The 23,569-nt window shown below is 36.7% G+C and overlaps 1 protein-coding gene across 1 annotated transcript; it reads right to left on the reverse strand.

The window, feature by feature from the left end:
• Positions 1-639: 639 nt before the first annotated feature.
• On the reverse strand, positions 640-10,231 carry LOC136220951 (putative ABC transporter C family member 15). Its single transcript, XM_066008808.1, has 11 exons — positions 9,870-10,231; positions 5,766-8,110; positions 5,586-5,672; positions 4,749-5,396; positions 3,616-3,780; positions 3,213-3,507; positions 2,821-3,035; positions 2,235-2,540; positions 2,070-2,133; positions 1,749-1,988; positions 640-1,172 (listed from the first exon to the last, which is right to left on the reverse strand). The coding sequence occupies exons 1-11, from the start codon at positions 9,904-9,906 to the stop codon at positions 1,060-1,062; spliced, it is 4,515 nt and encodes a 1,504-aa protein (XP_065864880.1). The 5' UTR covers positions 9,907-10,231; the 3' UTR covers positions 640-1,059.
• Positions 10,232-23,569: the final 13,338 nt, after the last annotated feature.

Here is a 23,569-nt window from a genome sequence, read left to right on the forward strand (position 1 = left end):
CAAACCGAGTCGGTTTTTCGATTCAGTTTTTTTAACAATTCGGTTCGGCATCGGTTTCAATTTTAAGTGTATTTCGGTATTCGGTCGGTTTGACAGAAAATGTAAAAAAAACCGAACCGCACTGAATTACACATATTTTATATTTTTATATATATATACACATATTTGATTCTACAAGTTTACTTTTTCTTTTATTATTGTTGAGATAATAACTCAATATAGAAATATTTTGGAAATATTTCAATTTTTGTTGTTGTTGAGGTAAATTTAATGAGAAAATATAGTGATTTTTATTTGTTATTTGTTATTTTTAACTTAATTCGGTTTGTTCGGTTTAAACCGAACTGCATATTTCGGTTCGGTTTTAATTTGGTTTTACCTATTATTTGGTTCGGTATGGGTTTGAATTATGTTGATCATTTCGGTATTCGATTTTTTCGGTTCGGTTTTGTACCGATGCACACCCTATTGTTAGTTCAAAAAAGATCGAGGCTATTTTGGTACTTACCTTTCTTTCTTTCTTTCTTTCCTTTTCTTTTTCAGCAACACCTGAAGAAGAAAGGTAGGTAGATGAAGGCGATGATGGCGCTGCGCACATCACAGTGAGGTTAGTCTATTATAACTTGTTATGATACAATATCAATCCAAGTCTAGCATTTCATAGCAAAGTTCATTTAGGATAAAGAGGAATAGTATCGATATTCTGTTTCATAGATCCAAATTGCACTTTCAGTTTTTCTAGCTGATCTTCCTGAGCATTGTTTACATTTATGAGGTTAATGAACTCTAATTCAGAACTTCCATTACATATCTAGTAACTACTACTACTACTTCTTCTTCTTCCTCCTCTGCTGCTACGCCTACAACTACAACTACGACTGCTTTTTCTGCTCTATTGAACTAATTCATAGCATTTTTCTGCTTTAAATGCCTATTATTTGGTAGTTTATTTCAGTCTTTCTCTACTCCTGGATTACAAGGGAGGGCTGAACACTTGATTGTTTCGTTTATTGATCCATATATCCATAGAGCCATGATTTTATTTGTGTGCATTTTTGCTTAACCCTCCTTGAAGCCTTTTGATCTCACGGAATACTCTTTTATTAGCTTTGAGAAGAAAGAATCCTCTCTTTCTAGCAGTCTTGTTGGCGTGTCATACTCTGCAATTCTTCCTGTTTCACATCAAATTTATCATCATGTTATGTAAATGCAATCATACATTCGTGACTTTCAACTAGGGCTGTAATCGAGTCTAGCCGAGCCGAGCTGAGCTTTGGCTTGCTCATGTTCGGCTCAATAGAAAATTGACGAGCTCAAGCTCGAGCTCACCATAGTGCTCGCGAGCTTGTTCATGAGCAAATCGTTAATTTTGTTCATGAACTTCCCTTAATTATGTTCATTTGAAATTTCATTAACACAAAACTAGGTAGTTTTGAAACCTACAAAACTAAAGTGTATACAAAACTACATTGTTTTATATTTCCCCTTTTATAAAAATACTATTAAACCAAGCTTGCTCACAAGTGTGTGCATGAACATTATAATCGAGCTTGTTCATGAGCCTATAACCGAGCCTGCTCGCATGCTTTTGAGCCGAGTTTCGCTGTGTTCAAGCTCGGCTCATTTATAAATCGAGCCGGATACGGTTGAGCTTTTATAAAGCCGAATGCCGAGCCGCTCATGAACGGCTCGGCTCATTTATAGCCCTACTTTCAACATTCTTTGTATGTAATTTTGTGTTCGCTTACCATCACTTAGGACCAAAACGAGATCACTGTCGATCACTGTGTGGATTCTGTGAGCTATTGTCACCACTGTCCTATCTTTGAACTCTTTGCTAATGATCTTCTGTATTACCCCATCAGTTGCTGAATCAACTGACGCTGTTGCTTCATCCAGCACTAGAATGCTGCTTTTCTTCAGCAGTGCTCTTCCTAGGCAAAATAATTGTCGCTGCCCCACACTCCAGTTTTCTCCATTTTCAACCACTGTCATATTTCACAATGTTGTTAATTTTTTCTCTTCAACATATCAGCTACATATAAAACATCCAAATAGATGAATAGTACCTGTAGTATCCAATTTCTCACTTTTCGATCGTACCAAATCACCCAATTGACATTTATCTAGAGCCTGAACGATTTCCACCAGGTAATTATTTATGTCAGAGGTTAAGTTTCCATGTTTTGAGTACACACCAAAAGAATGCACTTTCAAATTGATTGCATTATTACCTCCCATACTTCTTGGTCACTATATTGCTCCAGTGGATCAAGGTTTTCTCTCACTGTTCCCTCAAACATTGTTGGGTCCTGAGGGATGATGCTAAGCCTTGATCTCAAGTCATGAAGACCTATCTTCGAAATATCCACATCGTCGATTGCAATGCTTCCCTCTCTCGCTTCAATAATTCTGAAAATGGCTTGTATAAGAGTTGATTTCCCACTCCCTGTCCTTCCTACAACACCAACTTTTTTCCCTCCTGGAAACGTGCAGCTGATGTTTTTCAGGACAGAAGGAAGATGCTCTGCATAACGGATCTGCAATATATTCGACACACTTTATAAGCATTAGCATTTTTTGGGATGTTCAAAATATAGATTTGCAAGTGCTTTATTATTATTATTATTATTATTATTATTATTATTATTATTATTATTATTATTATTATTATTGTTTTCCTTAATCTTTTGTTGAATTTCAGACATGCCAAACTAGATTTTGAGCACTACAGCCCAAAAAAGCCTTCTCATAAATTGAAAAATAAGTGTTGCTGTTTCTCGAAATTTATTCTGCTGCAATTTTTGTAAAGGGTATTACCTCCAAACCTTGAAAGCATATCTTTCCGACTTCCGGCCAGTTGTTTCGAGGTCTGGACTCTTCAATCACTAATGGAGCTTCACTTGTTATATTTGAGTACTGAAGAACTCTTTCTACTGAGATCATTTTGTTTTCTGCATTGCACATGTTCCAGATAACTGAAGCTTGCAAAACATTCAGATTTATCCCATATGTTACAGCTAATCCTGCAATGCCTGTAAAATGATATATGTCTTAGGGTAGAAACTCTTTCATTCTTGTTCTCCATTATGTACATATGGTATATATCACTGATGACTCTCCTATTGATCAGCCTAAAAGGCGAAATATTTAGTATGTAAAACTTTAATGTCATTGCAGTCAATTAGTTTGATCTTATACATTATACTTACTTGGATTGATTATTCCTTCAGGTAGGGTCACCAGCAAAACTAATGAGAAGGCAAACACAAAATTGGACAGTAAATTCAATCTAAAAGAAAGCCATTCCATGGCTGATACATTGTGAAACCATGGCCTTGAGTGGCAGTCTATAAGATCAAGATTTGCTTCAAAAAACCGGGCTTCTTGATCAAATGCACGAATTGTTGCTGCTCCTGCTAATGATTCTGCAAAGTGGTGAAGAATAGGAGCCTGCTGTATTCCTGCTAACCGTGCCAGTTCTCTCGCTGTTGGTATGTAATATCGCTGCAAAAATCATATTCCTTAATCAGTTTATATGCATATTATCCTTTGCCTGCAATAATTTAAGCAGCAATAGATAGATTATGTATGGAAGGCAACGAAATTGCTTACTTGGTACCATATGCATATTGCCGTCACTGGAATGAAGATTACAAATACTTCCCATGCAACCTGAGACATTACTGCAATGGTCCCTATAATCTGTATTATTGAGAACACACACCAACCTAGTCTTTGTGCCATTTCCAAGTCTAGCACACTTTGGTCCATAGATGCCTGTAATAAGATGTGTTAGAAGTTAACCATGTATCATTTATTAGAAGCCCATCTCTTCTATATCACATAAACGATTGTAGTTCTCCCTAATCATGTAACATAGCGCAATCATAATCATCAACGTAGGAAAGATGAAAGTTCGGAAAGGTGGTTTCTTTGTTGATCTGGACATGGAGTAATATGGTTTTCTGAAATGCAATTTTGTAGCTTTGTCTGTTATTAACTTGTACAGAATAGCAATATAACTCGATGTTCTGTTCAGCTTAGTATTTATGGTGCTTGCCTGAACTTTGATGGGTAAATTACACCCATGACTCCTCAACTTTGGCTTTTACTTTCTTTATGGTTCATGAACTTCAAAACCAAACATAAAAATACTGAGTTTTGCTCTTTACTAACATAAAAGTCCCTATAAAAGTAAATGCACCTCAAAATGACGGTTGGCGACCTCATAATGGAAAGTTCAAAAAATTAAAGTTCTTTACAATCATATTTCTTATGTAACCACGTTTTTTATTTTCCAATGACCATTTCGCTCACTAAACATGCACTTTCTTTCTCCTAACCAAACAACACACTTAAAACCAAAAATTTCAAGAATCAAAGTTGCTTAAAATATCATTTCCATCAGCTCTACAATGACAGGTTACCGGCTATTGGAGTGGTCAAAGGTTAAGGGACTTTTATGTCCGGTTTTGAAAGTAAGTCAAAGTTGAGGGGCCATGAGTGTAATTTACATTTTTTTTTTGTATCTTTCATTAGCAATGATCCCATCTGTGTCTGAGTGGTTTCATGATTAATAAGTATCAAATACTTTTATATGCTTTTTTTGGTTCTTCCATGAAAATACTATCAAATATGTGCAATTGTATGTAAAAAAAAATTGATATGACCATCATAAAATGTTAAATAGAAAGGAAGTGTGATATTTTGGAATCGAAATTGAGCAAGCATTTTATATTACTCACCCGATTCACTATTCTACCAGTTGGAGTTGAATCAAAGAATGCCATTGGAGCCCGTATCATACTATACAACATGTTTGTGAAAAGCTTCTGCGCTGTTGAAAGTCCTGCTATTGATACTAGTGAAGCTCGGAGCAGTACACAAAGTGCACTTCCAGCAGCAAGCAGAGAATAAACAAGTAATATAGTTTTCATATTCGTTACTGGTTCAGTTTCGGTTGTAGCAGGTGAAGCCCATGCCATCCAATAATTACTTGCAATCTGTAGTATCTGGAATGATGACTGTGCCAAGAGTATAATTGGAACCAACGCGCCACGTTTCGTTGTTGTTAAATATGACAAGTAAACTTCTTTCGATATGCTTCCCTTTTCTCTTTCTTCTTCTTGCACTAGTTTTCCTACCTTTTCTGTTATCTCTAGGGAGAGATCATGGTCCGAGTCATGTCTTGTGCTTGAAACTTCTCCGTTTGAGGTGAAATCCAAATTGGATTCTCCATCAGAAACTGGGTTCTCGGATGTTCTTGAATTTCCTACTTTAAGAACTGACTCTAAGGCTTGGCTATGAGCCCCGACTAGAACTTCAAATCCTATATTCTGTTTCAGAAGTTCATCAAATCTTCCAGCTTGTGATATTCTTCCATTTTCCATCACCTGCTCAAAATTATCTTTACTTAGTTGAAAAGGTCCTTAGTTGTCCGGTTAGAGATATATTACTTAGTAAGTTGTGATATATAACTTAGCAGTTGAGCAATATTAAAAACTTGATTTATTTTATAATTGAACGAAAACGATCCTTGCACATATAGCTTATAGTAAAGACTTGTGCAGCATCTCTCTTACCAGAATGAGGTCTGCAGCGGGAAGAAACTCGACTTGGTGAGTAACATAAAGAATTGTCTTGTCTTTGAGAATTCCCATTAAGCATTCCTGGAAAAATAAATGCAAATTAGAACATTTTCAATGGTAAATTTGTTGAAGTTGTGGCTTCATAATCTTAGAAGATCAATAGAAAGTACTGACTTGAAAGAGTTGGGTGCCTGTATGAGCATCTACTGCGCTGAAAGGGTCATCGAGCAGATATATATCTGCGTCCTCGTAAACTGCACGAGCAATTTGAATCCTTTGTTTCTGTCCTCCACTCATGTTTATTCCTCTTTCTCCAATTTCTGTTAGATCACCGCAGCTGAACAGTTCGAAATCTTTTGCCAAAGCACATGCTTTGATTGTCCTGTTATACTTGGCAGCTTCGAAGGGATTCCCAAATAAAATATTGTCCCTGATATTTCCTGTGAGTATCCATGGAGATTGAGGAACATAAGCCTTTGTGCCACTGATCTTCACATTGCCCGAGAGCTTCTGTATTTCTCCGAGAATGCTCGAAAGCAAACTGGACTTGCCGGATCCTACTGTCCCACATATTGCAACCTTCATTCCTCTCTTCACTTTCAACTGTATTCTGTCAAGTGTTGGTATGGTTGATTCAGGGTCCCAGCTGAACTTTCCAGCATCGATGTCGACCTCAAATTCTGATTCGTCTTTTCGAACATACTCGGTAGCACCATGCTGAATTTCAGGTTCCTGAAGGAAAGAAGCTACTCTATCGGCCGAGACCTTGCCCTGTGCAATCACAGAAAGCAGATCAGGCAAATTGAAAATGGGATCCTGCAGCATACGGAACGTTGCTAATGCTGATAGAACTCTTCCAGCAGTGAGTGGAATTCCCATGAGCATACATGCCCCGAATGTCACGACAGAGATAAATGCTGGTGATGCCCAGAAGACGAAAGCTGAAATTGCTGAAAGCCTAAGAGACATCCATAGCCAATTATATTCTACAAGCCTCAAGCTCTCTAAGTTTTGGAGGAAATGATTATCCCATGCTTGAAGTTTCAGAATCTTCATGTTTCGAAGAACTTCTGATGTTGCTTTCATTCTATTGTCCTTGGCTTCCATAATTTTTGACTGGTATCTCTTCTGAATTCTTGTGATGGGAATATTGCACATCATTACTATTAAAGTTGCGGCTAATGCTGCCATTGATCCCAATTGCAGGGTCGACTTGAGAACGAATATGGCTAAAGATATCTGTATTGGCAACATCCATATAATGTTGAGGTACCAAATGAAATCTGTAATTCGTTGGATATCGACGCTCATGTAATTCATGATCTCACCACCAGTGTGGCTTTGGCGAGATTGGCTTGACAGGACTAGTCCTTTCCTGTAAATGTGAGATATCAAAGCAGCTCTGAGCCGAAGGCCTAATTGTCGGGCACCGAATATCCATTGCCTCTGTGCTATGGTCTCAATCATCTTGGCACATAAGAAGCCCAATGCAAGAAGGTAACCACTTTCTAAACTCCGGTTTTTCTTATCGCTTAAAAAATTAACCAAATCATCGATGAGGTATGGTCCAACATAGGATGCAGCAGCATTAACAACTGCAAATAGTGCATTGATTATTGCTTTCTTTCTGATAAAGTAGAAGATTGCCTTGTAGATAGAGGGGTTCGTGGTTCTAGATTTCTCCTTAACAAGATTTAGGCAGTCATCGAATGCTGGGGAAACAAATGCAGCAGAGTCTTTTACATCAACATTCGGGATCTCATCCTGTTCAAGAGGTTTCTTAATTCCTACTGCAAAAAGCGGGTTGAGCCAAGAGAAAGTGATCAACTGGAGAAAACTAGCTTTTCCATATAGAGTCTCCTTGATCTTTACTTCCGAATGTTTCTCGTTCTTTCCATGAAGAAGTGGATCAGTGATGCCATTATCCGATGAACAGAAGATTATGCCCGTCTTTCCATGGATTGAAACACCTAAAAGGAAGGTGGATGAGAGGACACCAAAGAAGTCAGCATAATCTCGTATTTGAAGTCGACTATGGTTTGTAATCCGGAAATAGGTGTGCAAAGATGTGCATACGACGGATAACAAGAAGCTACATACCCACCAAGCTCTTAAAATCCAAGGAAACTTCACATTCTTCTCCTTCATGATCCTACATACTACAATCACTGCAATTCCTGATGATACTACTTGCAATGTCTGCGACAAAAAGGCGAGAAGTTTTGAGTTGCAATACTTCGTCTCACCGTGAAGCAGCATTATAGTTAGCACCGAAAGTTGGACTCCCAGCAGTAAAGTGGAACAAACAACGGTGGCTTTGTACATGAAGCTGAATTTCACTCCAATGGAGTACTTGTCTATACTTTCTTCCGGGTTTCGTGCTCTCTTTTTGCAAGCAATACTCCCACATTTTCGTAGAAAATGAAGTATTATGATTAGGAGAAATCCAAGTTGCAGTAGTATGCTTAGGTGCTCCAAAAAACAAGGTAACTCCTGCTGTGGCCATGCTATCTTCAACTCTGCAAAACATAGTAGAGAAGGTAAAACAGCAACCTAAATCACACACACAGACACACGCGTGCACGCTCACACACTTATATATATCCAGTCATTTGTTGCAGGCGCTTGAAAGATCATATGAAGTGATGGGAAGTATGTTGCACGGACAACGGAATAGAAACGATACTGGAAAACGTTATTTCTGAAACATAACCTTCACAACTTATCCTTCAAACAGAAATGGAAACTGAAATGGATAGAGACACAAACACGAAACACAAAAACGCTATTAAAGAAGAGTGTCCGTGCATCATAGGATTGGCAAAAAAGTTGCATACATGGTTTCTATGATTCTTAGTTGAAATAAAATGTGCTTCAAACTCCATATATTTTACTGAAAAATTGTGCTTGGATTTGATATCCATAGTTAGATAGTTTGATGAGATTTTGTTGTTTATAGGAATTTAGATGGTTACTATCCTATGTTGCACGGAAACTCCTCCTCAGCAGCGTTTCCGCGTTCTGTGCCCATTTCCGTTTCAGTTTCGTTTCCCTTTTCTATCCATGTTTTTCTAAATATAACGTTTTTCAGTGTCCGTTTCACATTCAATGGAATGGAATTCACTCATTGACCAATTAATTACATGATACACACATTCAGCTAGAAGAAGAACCGACAAACATGATAAATTTATTCAAACGGAGAAGGAAACTGAAACGGATACGGACACCACAGAAACGCTACTAAAGAGGATTTTCCGTGCAACAAAGGACTGGGAACAAAGTTGAATACATGGTTTCTATGATTCTTAGTTGAAATAAAATTTATGGTAGAGTAATGTGCTTCAAACTCCATATTTTTTGCTGAAAAATTGTGCTTGGATTGGATCTCCATGTATTAGATAGTTTGATGAGATTTTGTTGTTTATAGGAATTTAGATGGTTATTATAAACAAGTTCCTATGTTGCACGGAAACTCCTACTCAGCAGCGTTTCCGCTTTCTGTGTCCATTTCCGTTTCAGTTTCGTTTCCCTTTCCTATCCATGTTTTTTCTAAAAGTTAACGTTTTTCAGTGTCCTTTTCACATTCAACGGAATGGAGTTCACTTATTGACTAATTAATTACACCATAAGCACACATTCAGCTAGAAGAAGAACTGACAAACATGGTGAATTCATTCAAACGGAAACGGAAAAGGAAACTGAAACAGATACGGATACGGACACCACAGAAACGCTACTAAAGAGGATTTTCCGTGCAACATAGGACTGGGAACAAAGTTGCATACATGGTTTCTATGATTCTTAGTTGAAATAAAATTTGTGGTAGAGTAATGTGCTTCAAACTCCATATATTTTACCGAAAAATTGTGCTTGGATTGGATCTCCTATAAATTAGATAATACTCTGGTGAGATTTTGTTGTTTATAAGAATCTAGTTGCATTAACCATGGTTACTATAAACAAGTTCCTATGTTTCACGTGCGTTCCGTGTTCATTTTCATTTCCGTTTCCTAGCTATGTTTTTTCAGAAATAAAGTTTCTCAGTGTCCAGTGGAATGAAATTCACTTATTGACAAATACACACACATTCAGCTAGAAGAAGAACTGACAAACATGATGAATTCGTGAGGTGTTATGTTGCACGGAAATTGAAACAGAAACAAAAATGGACACTGAAAACGTTATTTCTAAGAAAATATAGCTGGGAAACGGTAATAAAAATGGACACTAAAGGCAGAAACGCTAATGAAATAAAGAAGAAGAAGAATGGCTTACTGAAAGTAGAGAAGTCGAGCATATTCTGAAGAAACATAGAGATACACAGGTTTCTTCTTCTTCTGCTGCTGCGTTTTAGAAGAAACCTTGGCTGCTGCAACTGAGGGCTATGAAATGCAGGCAGGTGAATGAGGAGTTTTTGAGAGAAGAAAGAAAAGTTAAACTAAGATTCGTTTGGAGAATAAAATAAATGTTGCCTAGGAATATGAATAGGAGCACAATTTTGTTTTTAATTATTTCATCAGAGACAAACACAGCCTATCACGTGTTTCAAAGTTGACGGTCTTTTTCTGGCTGTTGCTTGTCTCTTCTGAGTGGAGATCCTACACTGAATTCATCATCTCTTATCCTTATAAAAATGTCTTATTTACAGATTCGGGATTCACTGACGGGATCTTCGGACGCTTTTTGGTGATTTATGGATGCTTAATTGATTTTTTTTTTTTTTTTTTTTGTGTTTTTGCAGAAAAATTAAAGCTCTGATATAGTTTTCGTGGAGTTTTTCAGTGTTTTTTGGTGATCAGTGGATGCTCAAGTCGGTCACGGGTGATATAATTGGTATCCACATCAATCAATCACCATTGATGCAGATGAGAGGATTTCAATTGAATTGATTTTTCTTTCTGATGCTTATGCTTTTCTAACAGTCATACCTAAATTTTCTCATCCATTCATTTTTTATTTTTTTATTTTTTAGAACACTAATTTATTCCAGTCACTCAATTTTGAATGTTCTTGATTGTAACAATTTGGTACAATATTATTGAGATTTTATCCACTTTGGTTAAAATCAAACTTATTAGATTTATATCGTTTTTAGGGACGAACCAGGTGGAAATTGGTGAGCCTATGGTCATGAAAGAGTAGCATCGGGATGAAATTTTTGAGTAATGGTATATGGGTAGAAATGAATTAAATTTCATATTAGAAATGGGGAAATGGAGAGAGTTATCGGACTATATTAGTAATATGAGTTTTCAATTTATAGACGCGTTTTAAAGTTGTAAGATTTAAGAAATGAGATTTGCATCAAAACGGATAATATTTTCGATGTTATTTTGTTTGTTATGAGATAAAGTATAAATTTATCTTTATAGTTATGGGAGAGAGCAGATTTAATTGCCATGTATACAACAATGTAAGTCTTATTGTTGAATTTTTTTTGTCAATGTGCTATTTTATTTTCTGGCCACCTAGTAGTAAAATGCATCATTGGTCACTGAATTTTCATGAATATTAAAATAGTCGTTCAACTTCAATTTGTCCTAGTAAAATCATTCAATTTTAAATTTTGTTTCAATAAAATTATTTTGGCAACACCAAAAATACGACGTGACTTCCACATTAACAGTATTTAATTTTCACCACTGATTGAAATGAGACGTGGCTTTTATCTAGCTGATCGAAATGACATGTGACTACCATCTAGTTGACACGTGTCGTTTCAATCATCTATATGGCAGCCACGTGTCATCTAGGTAGCAACCATGCGTCGTTTCGGTCAGCGGTGAAAGTTGAGTACTTGCTGATATGACAGTCGCATCACTTTTTTAATGTCTTTTTACTTTTGAAATTGCCGGAATAACTTTATTAAAATAAATTGAAGTTGAGTGACCATTTGAGATAACAGGATGTATATGGTAAGTAACAATGTTACTATTATTATCATTAATCAGGTTAAGCTACATACAAATATGGAATGAAGTCTATTCGATTACACCAAAGATTTTTATTTCATGAAAGAAAGAGAGTTAGTTTGTTGATGATTTGGTTAATGATTAAATTAAAAAGAAGGCATGAAAGGACAATAATTAAGATTGAAGCATAAAGTATGTAGGATTTGTATTTTTATTAGTGGACACTAATTTATTCAGAATGTTACTTTTTATTCAGAATGTCACTTTTTATTTTTCTTCTCTGCTTTAGTGGATACTACAAAAGGGTAAATTAAATTAAAAAAAGGATCAAGAATATGCCAAATTATGAAATTTAATTACTTTTAATTAATCCCATAATGAAAGAAAAACAGAAAGATTAGTTATTTTAAGAAATTAAGGAGGTGTTTGGTAGCTCTTTTTCATGCTCTTGTTTGCCTTTTTCATGAAGAATTGTAAGTGTTTGGTTATTGACCTTTTGTTTGCTTTTACCCCTGAAAAGTATCATTTTACAAAAACAAAGAGTCTCTGCTTTTTGGATAAGCAGTTTTTTCCAACAGCAAACAGTAGGTAAAACAAACGGACCCTAAACAAATAGGTTAAGTAATTAACTCGTATAGTGATCTAGTGAATGATAGGATTAAATGTACATTTATCGGTGAAATTTCATGTTTGTCTTAAAATACGTACTCAAGTTAAATTTATCTTAATAAAATAATTTAGGCCTAATACAATCACCAAGTCTCTGAACTTGTACATAAAAGTAGATTGACTTTTTAAATTTTGTTAGTGTCTCACCAGCTTCCTAAACTTGCATATTTCGTATCACTAATTCTCTAAACTTGTCTATTTCGTATCACCAATTCCCTAAACCTTTCTACAAAAGTAGATTAGCTTCCTACTCTGTGCAAGTGTCTCACCAGTTCCATAAACATACTTATTCCATAACAACTAAATACAAAAACTTATTAAACCTAAATTCTAAAAATACATCTTCATCTATTCGAGAGTTCTATCTTTCAACCTATTATAAGAGTTAAGCCTTGTTTGATAAGTTCTTATTTGGTTTAAACTTGTTTGATAACACAACTTAGATATTTCAGTTAAGTGACCGACTCACTTATTCTAGTAAGTCAAAAAATGTAACTTAAAAGTATAAGTTCAACATTAATAACTAATATTTTTATATTCAATACTTATTTGTAGTATTTATTAAACAGTTATATCATTTAATACTTTCCGCATTTATAATATTCCGTACTTTAGATTCAATACTTATTTTTTCAGCACTTAATCTTAAGTTTTATCAAACGCCACCTTAGTGTTGCAGGTTTGAGAGATCGAATGGATGAGAATCGAGAGTTAGTATTATGGTTATTGTACTTAGTTGTTACAGAATAAGCAAGTTTAGGAAGTTGGTGGGACACTTGCAAAGTTCATGAAACTAATCTACTTTTATGAACAAGTTTAGGGAGCCGGTGATACAAAATAAGCAAGTTTAGAGAGCTGATGAGCACTAACAAAGTTAAGAAAGTCAATATACTTTTATGGACAAATTCAATGAGCCGGTGATATATTAGGCCAATAATTTAATTTTGAATTTATTTCAATTAAGTCACTCCAGCGATTTCAAGAGCAAGAGGACACTAGTAGTCAATTTTTATTACTGATCGAAATGACACGTGGTTTCCATCTAGCTGACTGAACGACATGTGGCTACCACCTAAGTTAGATGACAGCCACATGTCGTTTCGGTCAATAGTGACAGTTGACTACTGTTGATATTGATTCTTATCACCGATAGAGACGGAAAATCTCGTCCCATTTACATCCCTAGAATATTCAGCCAAGAGTAAAAAGACAAAAAAGATGGGTGAGTTGTAAAGATGGGTGGATATCTTTTTTTTTTTTTGTTTTATAATTTATTTAATTAAAGATAAGAAGTGGAATGTAAATAAGACGAAGTAGGCGTCAGATATGAAGAAGAGAGTGGGAAACAACACTACAATTTGGAATTTGGAGCTACTATTGTCTTTATTCATTATTTTCTTAATTTAATTTTTTCATTAATATATTTGACATTATTCAGATATTTTTAGGTGATTTATTTTTATAATTAACATCTAATGCATACATGCTTCACTTCAAAATAGATAATATTTTAAAATAATTACAAAAATTAAAAATTTAATTAATTAATTAATTTAATATTTAATAAAAATATTTCATTATCCTTATATTAATTATATTGTATATAAATTAAAAAGATAAGTTGGCACAATTTGTGGATTGAATCTGACTCGGCATATGCAGTTAAGTTGCTAAGTGAAAAATCTACTGCGGTTCCATGGAGGATTAAGCAAGAATGGTTAAGTTGCTTATCATGTTGCTCGTCTATGAACTGCAGAATCACTCATATCTACAAGGAAGGTAATCAAGCTGCGGATCGTCTTGCTTGTTTTGGCAAATCTGCGTCAGCGCTCCACTGGTGGCATTCTGCGCCTTATTTTTGCCAATCTCATGTTTTCGATGACCTTTGTAACGTTGCTCATATTCGTTTCCTTTAATTTTCTCCCTATTTTGTAATTTTCTATTTTTTATTAATAATATTCAGGGTTGGTTAAGTGCGTCAGGGGTGCCAACCTAGTTGGGATGTCTAACCTATTAATCACGTCCTAATCTTTCATTTAAAAATAAAATAAAAAGATAAAGTGCATAAATGCCTATAACATAGATAGTCAGGAGCAATTCATTCCTAATGTTTAAAATGATAAAAATTTATTTATAATATTGGTAGCAAAGAACAAATTTATCTCTAATATTAACAAGTTAGATCAATTTGAGAAACAATTTATCAAATATCTTCACAATCATAAATAATATCATTAACACATTACAACCAAATGAATAGATGTAAATTTTAAAAAATATATATAAGAAAATTATATTGTATTTTATAGAAGTTGGACAAAAAAAATCAAAATATTTTATCGAATTTAAAAAATATTAATCTTAAATTCTATTATTAAAATACAAAAATGTCAATTCTTTTTTGTAAAACTAACACAAAATAAGAAACAAAACACCTGTATTTTACAATGATGTATGATTGATCTAATTGTTATGGGTAAAATTGCATCATTCTAGATGTTAAGGGTAAAATTACTCTTGATTGTCAATGTTAGTGGTAATTTACACTTTATCCCTAAATTAAAACGTTATATATTATAAACATACAAAATTCTCTAAAAATGTGTCTTTTTTAGAAAAAAAATAATTGTTTCATTCGCAGGAAAAAAAAAGTACATAATTAAAAAAATTACAATCTAGAAATACATCAAATGAGATTGAATCTGAATCTTTAATATCATATATCGTGATAGAGGAATGGTAACTGTTTTTGACACAACGACAAGAAACAAACACCATCCAGAATCGATTTCAGAGTTGACTTCATAATCTTTGAATGAGCTGGATCTATATGATGGACGACAAAAAAAAAAAATCCATGAAAGAAAACATGATAACTGATATGGTACGAAATAACATAATGGGCTTAAGCACATAAGCTTGGGCTCATTATTTCATATATCTGGCAGCCCATCCAACTATAAAAGGTCTTTCCGAAATTAATATAAGGAAGGAGCTTCGGATTCCAAAAAGCATGCTTGAGTCACTTCATTGCAGAAATGTAGGTTCTGAACCAATGACACGTCGACACGTGTGCAATGGCACAAATACTAATGTCTATAAATAGCACAAAAATCAGAGATTAGGTACACAATTCACTACTTTCACTAAATAGCTTTCAAGTTACGTATTCCCCATACTAATTTAGGCATCTAAGAGGATTCGTCGGTCTTCGGCCTCTGTCTGACTGTTTTCTTCCATCTCAGGTGATCAGAGGCGTATTGTCAGAAAGTAATTGATATCTTTATATCAATAATATGAAGACAAACTATAACCATCCATTTAGAGAGAAAGACAACGAGTAGGAAATAATACAAGAAAGAAGAAACTTCAAATAAAAAAAAAAGTATCAAAGTACATAGTTTGATAAAAAAAAAATTATTTAATAAAGAAAAAATGAAAGCAAAATAAAAATAGACTATTTTCTAAGCTAATGGTCAGGAAAAAAAAAAAACCCACCGAAGAATTTGAAAGCTTTATTAAGAGATGTCTATTTTAAAACGCATAAAGTCCATTTGGCTTCCTAAACTACAGGGGGAAAATCAATTAACCCCTTATTCTATACAAATCAGCAATAAGGTCTCCAAACTTTGCAAAATTCACCAATCAAACCCAAATTGGATAAAAACTATAGCAGCATTAGAATATTGTCGAGCAAACTTCATTGCTAGAAATTAATATAAGATCTATGATTAGGTCTTAACTATCAGTTCGAGCTTTTAGTTCAACCATGACATGGTACCAGAGCCTCTAGGACCAAACGGTCGAGGGTTCGAGTCCTGGTAACCTCATTAATTTGGAGAATTAAAAACACATGGCTGGATGGACCTGTGTTGTGCACGCTGCAAGCCCGAGAGGCATTTGCGTGTGGGGATGTGCTAGAGATTAATATAAGATCTATGATTGGACCTGGAGGTGTGCTAGAGATTAATATAAGTGAATGATTATGGAGTTGGAGAGATGAAAACTATATAAAAGAAGATAGGTAAACATATGGGAATGTATAAGGAAAGGAGGAGTTAATGCAATCTGTTGATTTGTGCTTGATTGGTGAGTTTTACAAAAGTTGAGGATCTTATTGCTGATTTGGCTAGATTGGGGACTAATTAATTTTGATCCTATAGTTTAGGGGACCAAATGGGCTTTATGCCATTTTAAAACGAAAGGGATAATTAAAATTCCATTTTTTTGAAAGCAACTCAAAATTTAAAAATTGAATGATTTTAGAATCTACTCACTCAAATCAAATCAATATTAATAGCAATATTTTCCACATTATTATATCATGATTGCAATAACACCAAACATCACCTCTTGAAGCCCATATGGTGATATATGGAGAAAATAAGATTTTAATAATAATATATTATATTATATACACATCATCTTGTCTACTTTATTTTTATATGGAGAAAATAAGATTTTAATAATAATATATTATATTATATACACATCATCTTGTCTACTTTATTTTTATATGGAGAAAATAAGATTATTGTATCCCTCCCTTTCCCTTGTCTTTAATTAAGATTTGGGTGCATGAATTTGGAATTTTATCACTATAAATTAATAACTATTTCTTTCTTTTTTTCTTGGAAATATAAGTCCTACCAAAACTCCTTTAAGATTGCATCATGTGACATAAAATTTCAAATGGTGACACATAAGGTAATTTCAATGAAATTCTAGGAAAGATTCGGTTTCCCTAAGAGCCCGTTTGGTAAGATGTAATGGGCTTTGTAATGGAATGCCCATTACATTGAAGGGTCATTATCATGTTTGGTTGCACTTTAAAATTTTGTTGTAATCTTAATCATTAAAAACCCTAGTGGATTTCTCCCTGCGCTTTGGCGATTAGGGTTCCTCACCTACCTGGACCACACACCACCATGGATCGCGAACTGGAAGGCTTATGGCGGAAGTTCTCTCTGACAGACAAAGAGGATGTGGCAGTGGACATGAGCATAGTTATGGAAGAAGTTAAGATCGATCGATACGCCTTGGTTGGGAGACTGTTATCACCCAAACCGTTGAACGTCAGGGCACTATATCTGGCATTCCAAGGCTTATGGCATATACAGAAGGGCTTCAAAGTAAAAGATTGCGGTAACGGAACTTTTGTTGTGGATTTTCAATCCGAAAGAGACAGAGAAAAAGTATTAGCAGAGGGACCATGGAACTTTGACGGAAACCTGGTTGTTTTCACCAAAATACAAGGCTTCGAACAACCATCAGATGTCCATCTCGACTCGAGCGATTTTTGGGTTCGAATCAATAACTTACCCCTTAATTGTCGGTCGAAAAAAGCTATTCGCCTAATCGCGGAAAGAATCGGCAAACCCGTTCGAATCGAATCGGAGGAGATAGATTCCTGGGCGAAATATGTTAGGGCTAGAGTCACCATTGATACCACTAAGCCACTACCTCGCGGCATCACAATTAAAACTGGAATCGACGATACTTGCTGGGTCTATTTTCGATACGAGCGATTACCGAATTACTGCTATCAATGTGGTTTGCTGGGACATGTAGCTGATGATTGGGATCAAAAGGAAGACAGAGAGGAAGATAGTGAGGAAATAATTGATTGGCCTTACGGTCCGGCGCTGAGGGCTTCACCCTACAAACTACGATCCTTCGGTCAAGAGTTCTCTACAAGGTATATTACTCACAGCGAAGAAGAGGACAGCAGGGGTGTAAAGAAGGTAAATCGGAAGCTGGTCTTGGAGAAGGAGAATTCAATAGAGGAGAATGACTCTAGGCAAGATGGGCTTGGTTCTAGAGATGAGGAATATAGAATGGATACTGAAGAAACAATTGTGGTAGCCCCGGAACTGCAGGAAGCTGATGTTTGCTTTGTGGAATCGACCTTTCCGGAAATTGAAAACAGGGAAGGAGGACCTGGAGATGCACAGCTCGGACAACCATCGGCCTTCTTGTTCCAAGCCAAACAAAGGGCTCCATTCAATCCAAAACGAACAGCTCGCACTGTAAAGCGGAAAGTCGGGAAATTCCTAGCTCTCACCCCTGATAGAACGACAAGTGAAGGGAATAAGCTGGTGACGGTTCCCATAAAGATTGGCTTAAACGAATACGGAAAAAGAAAAGCTGGCAAGCTAGGGGACTGTGGGAAGGAAGAGAGGGTGAAGAAGGTATGCAAAGGGACTAGTTCAAACATTAACCAGAGGGTGGAGTCTGCTCAGCGGCTCCATCCTTCTCAATGAAAATCCTTAGCTGGAACGTCCAAGGGTTGGGCAATCCTGGGACGTTCCGAGCCCTTAAATGCACGTTAAGGGTAAACAGCCCGGACGTCTTCTTCCTTATGGAGACACGATTACACAAAGGAGAGGTGAAACGACTTGCGAATAATCTGGCTGAGTACAATTTGTTTGGGGTTGAGGCAGTAAGAAGAGCGGGGGGTCTGATACTGGGATGGAAGAAGTCGATTAATGTCCACATTCAAAGATACTCAGCTCATTGCATGTACTTTAATGTTCTTCAAGAGAATGAGGTATGTTGGCGAGGAGCAGGAATATATGGTTGGCCGGAGCAGGGGTCTAAACACTTAACCTGGGAGCTGATGCAGTTCCTCACACAGATAGCAGACCACCCTCTAATTATGTTTGGGGACTTTAATGAAATACTTAGTTCGGCAGAAAAGCAGGGAGGCCGAGAGAATGAGCTTTTCAAAATGGAAGAATTCCAGAATTGTTTGGATAGTTGCAGGTTACAGGATCTTGGCTATACAGGGTCAAAATTCACATGGAGCAATGGACGCGAAGGAGATCAACTTATCCTGGAAAGACTTGATCGGTTTCTTGCAACCCCGGAATGGGACTCACTATTTCCTTACGCTAAAGTAACACACTTAATAGGCCTCAATTCTGATCATATCCCCATTTTAGTTGATGCCGAGGGTGGAAGAGTTGAACCAATAAAACGGAAGCCCCGATTCCGGTTCGAGGCTATGTGGCTAAGGGACAGTAACTGCAGGCAGGTGATACGAGAGAGTTGGGAACTAACTGACGGGTTAGGTCTAGGGGCTAATGTTCGGGAAAAAATCAAGAGATGTGCCAGGCGTTTAACACGATGGAACAGGGAAGAGTTTGGCCATATAGGGAGGCTTATTACACGAAAAAAGCATGAAATTGAGGAGATACAGGGAAACATGGTTGATGTTGTGGGGGATGAACAGGTGAAAGCGAGGACTGCTGAACTTGCGGAGCTACTACGACGAGAAGAAGAAATGTGGAGGCAGAGGTCTCGGGTGGAGTGGCTCCAAAGGGGTGATGCCAATACAGCTTTTTTTCACTCCAAGGCTTCAACAAGGAGAAAAACAAACCATCTACAGAAACTAAAGGATGAAGAGGGCATATGGCATGTCGGGGATGCTAGTATGGCAGAGCTGATCATTACCTCATATGGGAGCTTATTCTCTAGCACTCACCCTAATGCAGGGGAGGAAGTAACGCAGAAGCTTACTAGTCGGGTGCAAGGGGAGGGACGACAAAGACTAGAAGAACCATTTACGAGGGAAGAAGTGGAGATGGTTGTAAAGTCCCTGAACCCGTCGAAGGCCCCAGGGCCGGATGGGATGACATGAATGTTTTATCAAGCCAATTGGGAAGTGGTAGGGAATGATGTTGTGGAGTTTGTGCTGAAATTTTTGACCACTGGAGTTATGCCGCCAGAAACTAATCATACTTTCATAACCTTAATTCCCAAAATAAAAAAACCGACCCAGGTAAAGGACTTACGGCCTATTAGCCTATGCAACGTAATTTACAAGGTAATCTCAAAAGTGTTGGCTAATAGGTTGAAAAGTGTTCTACCTGATTTGATTCACCACACACAAAGTGCGTTTGTCCCTGGTCGATTAATATCTGACAATGCTCTCATAGCTTTTGAAGTTTTCCACTCGATGAAAAACAGGATGAAGGGAAAGAAGGGACAGTTCGCACTAAAATTGGACATGAGCAAAGCCTATGACAGGGTGGAATGGCAATTCTTAGACCAGGTTATGGAAAAAATGGAGTTTCCGGACCATTTTCGTTCTCTCATAATGACCTGCATCTCTACGGTATCTTTTTCTTTCCTAATTAACGGGCATCCACACGGTCACTTAATGCCGGGGCGAGGGTTGAGACAAGGGGACCCTATCTCACCATACTTGTTTCTATTATGTGCGGAGGGGTTGTCAGCACTTTTCAGAGATGCAGTGAACAAACGGTTATTATCAGGTATTAGGGTAGCTCGTGCTTGCCCTGTAATCTCACACTTATTTTTTGCAGACGATGCTATCATTTTTGGTAAGGCGAGCCAAGAGGAAGGTAGGACAGTACAGAAGCTCCTGAGATTGTATGAGCAGGCTTCAGGTCAATGTGTAAACTATGATAAATCTGAACTCTCTTTTAGTTCCAATGTGTCGGCTCAGTCTAAATCACTCCTCCAAGGAATCTTCAATGCGCAGGCGGGTGGTAACTTCCCCAAATACTTGGGCATTCCCACAAAGATAGGTAGATCAAAGAAAGAAATATTTGGCTTCCTTAAGGATAGGTTGATGAAACGAGTGAATGGTTGGTCGGAGAAGCTACTCTCAAAAGGAGGGAAAGAAGTGTTGATTAAAGTGGTGGCTCAAGCTGTGCCAACCTACATAATGAGTTGTTTCAGGTTGCCAGATGGTTTCTGTCAGGAGTTGCAACGGATTGTAAGCAGGTTCTGGTGGAAGGCAGGAGAATCTGATAGACCAATGCATTGGTTATCATGGGATGCGATGTGTTCCTCCAAAGAGAATGGAGGATTGGGATTCAGGTGGCTCAAGTCTTTTAATTTAGCAATGTTGGCGAAGCAGTGTTGGAGATTTCTTGTTTTCCCTAACTCTCTGTGCTCCCAGATTTTTCAGGGTAAATATTTTGCTTCTGGAAATTTTCTGGACGCTACTTTGGGACATAGTCCGAGTTATGTATGGCGCAGGTTAATCGAAGCACAGGAGGTGCTGAAGATGGGGCTGGGCTGGAAGGTGGGAGATGGGAAAAACATCGAAATCATGAAGGACAAATGGGTAGCAGGATTACCGTGCTTTAGGCCGCTGGTGGTAAAGGAAACTCTCCCAAACCCTTGGGTGAACTGTTTAATTAATGAGGAGTAAGGCAGGTGGGATGCGGGTCTGGTCCGGAAATACTTTGTTGATGAGGAGGCAAAGCAAATTCTGAAAATCCCTCTAAGTTTTCGGCGACCTAAGGATCAATTGGTATGGCTTCACACAAGATCAGGCGCTTATACGGTAAAATCTGGTTACCACTTGGCTGAACAAAGCAGACGTAGTCGGATCAATTTTGCCTCATCATCAGCCATGAGCCCTGGAATATGGAAAAAAATTTGGCAGATATCGATCCCGACAAAGGTTAAGCACTTTCTATGGCGAAGCTGCAAGGGCATTTTGCCATGCTCGGTTAATCTTGCAAGAAGGAATATACAGGTTGAAACGCAATGTTCAAGGTGCGGAGCAGGGGGCGAATCGGATATTCATGTCTTAAAAACATGTGTTAAAGCAAAGGAGCAGTGGAAGCGTTTTCCGAGTGGTGCCCGTGTTGATAAACTCCCTGGTGAGAATATTGTGGACTGGTTTGAAGTTGTATTTGAATGTCTGAATGTGCAGGAAAAGAAGCTCTTTGCAACAATGGTGTGGCTAATATGGTTTAACAGAAATTCACATTTGCACGGAGCGGAGGTTAGAGGGAGATTGTCTACGGCGGAAAGAGCCCAAAACTTGCTGGATGAGTGGAGTGCTGATGTGCCGATCAGGAATGATGATTGTCCGTCGGTGGTCCAGAGTCCGAAATGGGAGCCGCCCCCCCGCGGGTGGTTTCAAAATGAACGTAGACGCGGCTTTTGGTACAGAGGGAGAAGAGTGTGGTGCAGGAGCTGTGATCAGAAATGAAAGAGAGGTGTTAATGACGATGGGAATTCCGATTGGGGCGTGTATGTCTGCTGCAATTGCAGAAACGATGGTCATTCGGGAATGCCTGCAGATTGCTAGAGAGGCGGAATTCACAAGCCTGAGCATCGAGACGGATGCCAAGACGGTGGATGACCTCCTCAATGGCCGTGCTAACCCAGTAGCAGATTTGGACCTCATCCTCGAAGATATTGGCGCAATAACAGCGGAGTTGCAACAGGTACAGTTCATGCATACCAGAAGAGAATGCAACAAACCAGCACATGAATTGGCTAAGTGGGGGTCTAGGTGCAAGGAAATTACGGTCATTGTTGAAGATGCCCCTAGTTTTGTTATAGATTTTCTTTTTCAGGATGCTCCCTCATCAGTTGTATGCATATTTCATCAAAAAAAAAAAAATTTTGTTGTAATGGAATGAGAAATCTATAGATTAAATTTTGTTTAACAACTATTGTAATCCCCATTACATAAAAAAATAGATTGAATTCTCATTACATCCAACAAGTAATCATAATTTCTATCTTTAAAGTTTCATCTAACCTCTCATTTGTCAAATCTCACTTCTCATCATTCTCAAAAACGCAAAAACTAGAAAACCTAAAAACGAAAAAAAAAAGCAAAAGAAAATGAAAAAATAGAAAAAAACGGTGAAAATGGAAAACGAAAAAACGAGAAAAATGTAAAAAAATACTATGAAAACATGGAAAATTATATACTAATTTCACGATTTTCATGTTTTTTTTTGTTGATTTTAATTATTTAAATAAAATTTTACGATTACATTTAACTAAGCAAACATAAGTACTATAATGGTAATTACATTTCATCATTTTTTTTTACCAAACATGGTAATGGAATCATCATTCCATTCCATTACATTACAACTTTGATTACATTACAACTTTGATTACATTACATTGCATTACGTCTTACCAAACGCACTCTAAAAGATTTTATATGGTTTTTTATAGAAAAAAATCAGTATTTCTTCTAATAACGCTATATGGACCTATGAAATAGTAAGTACCGAAATTTTATTATGAGAATACCACATAATAATAATGTTATAGATAGTTTCTAGGGAAAAGTACAAAAATAAACCTTGTGGTTACATCCATTTTCGAACAACAACCATCTGGTTTAAAAGTTTGCAAAGTGGTACCATGTACTTCATTCCGTTAGCAAACACATACCAAATTGACTAACGGTGTTAAAAGTCAAAAGAAAAAAAGTTAATTTGGTCTTTATATTTATTTATTTTTATAAATTGACCTCATTATTATCTAATTATCACAAACAAACCCCAAAATAAAAAATAAAAATCAAATATATCATTTTCTCCATCTCTCTTTAATTTCTTTTTTCTTATTTCTCTCTCTTATCTCTCCTTATTGTTA

This window comes from Euphorbia lathyris, chromosome 2 (assembly GCF_963576675.1).
Source record: "Euphorbia lathyris chromosome 2, ddEupLath1.1, whole genome shotgun sequence".
Classification (NCBI taxonomy): domain Eukaryota; kingdom Viridiplantae; phylum Streptophyta; class Magnoliopsida; order Malpighiales; family Euphorbiaceae; genus Euphorbia; species Euphorbia lathyris.

Excerpts from the sequence above, each read along its gene's own strand:
- LOC136220951 (XM_066008808.1), bottom strand. The coding sequence starts at position 9,906 with ATGTTTCTTCAGAATATGCTCGACTTCTCTACTTTCA. Across the intron at positions 3,508-3,615 it reads CAATATGCATATGGTACCAA|CGATATTACATACCAACAGC; the intron begins GTAAGCAATTTC and ends TGATTTTTGCAG. Across the intron at positions 2,541-2,820 it reads TATGCTTTCAAGGTTTGGAG|ATCCGTTATGCAGAGCATCT; the intron begins GTAATACCCTTT and ends AATATATTGCAG.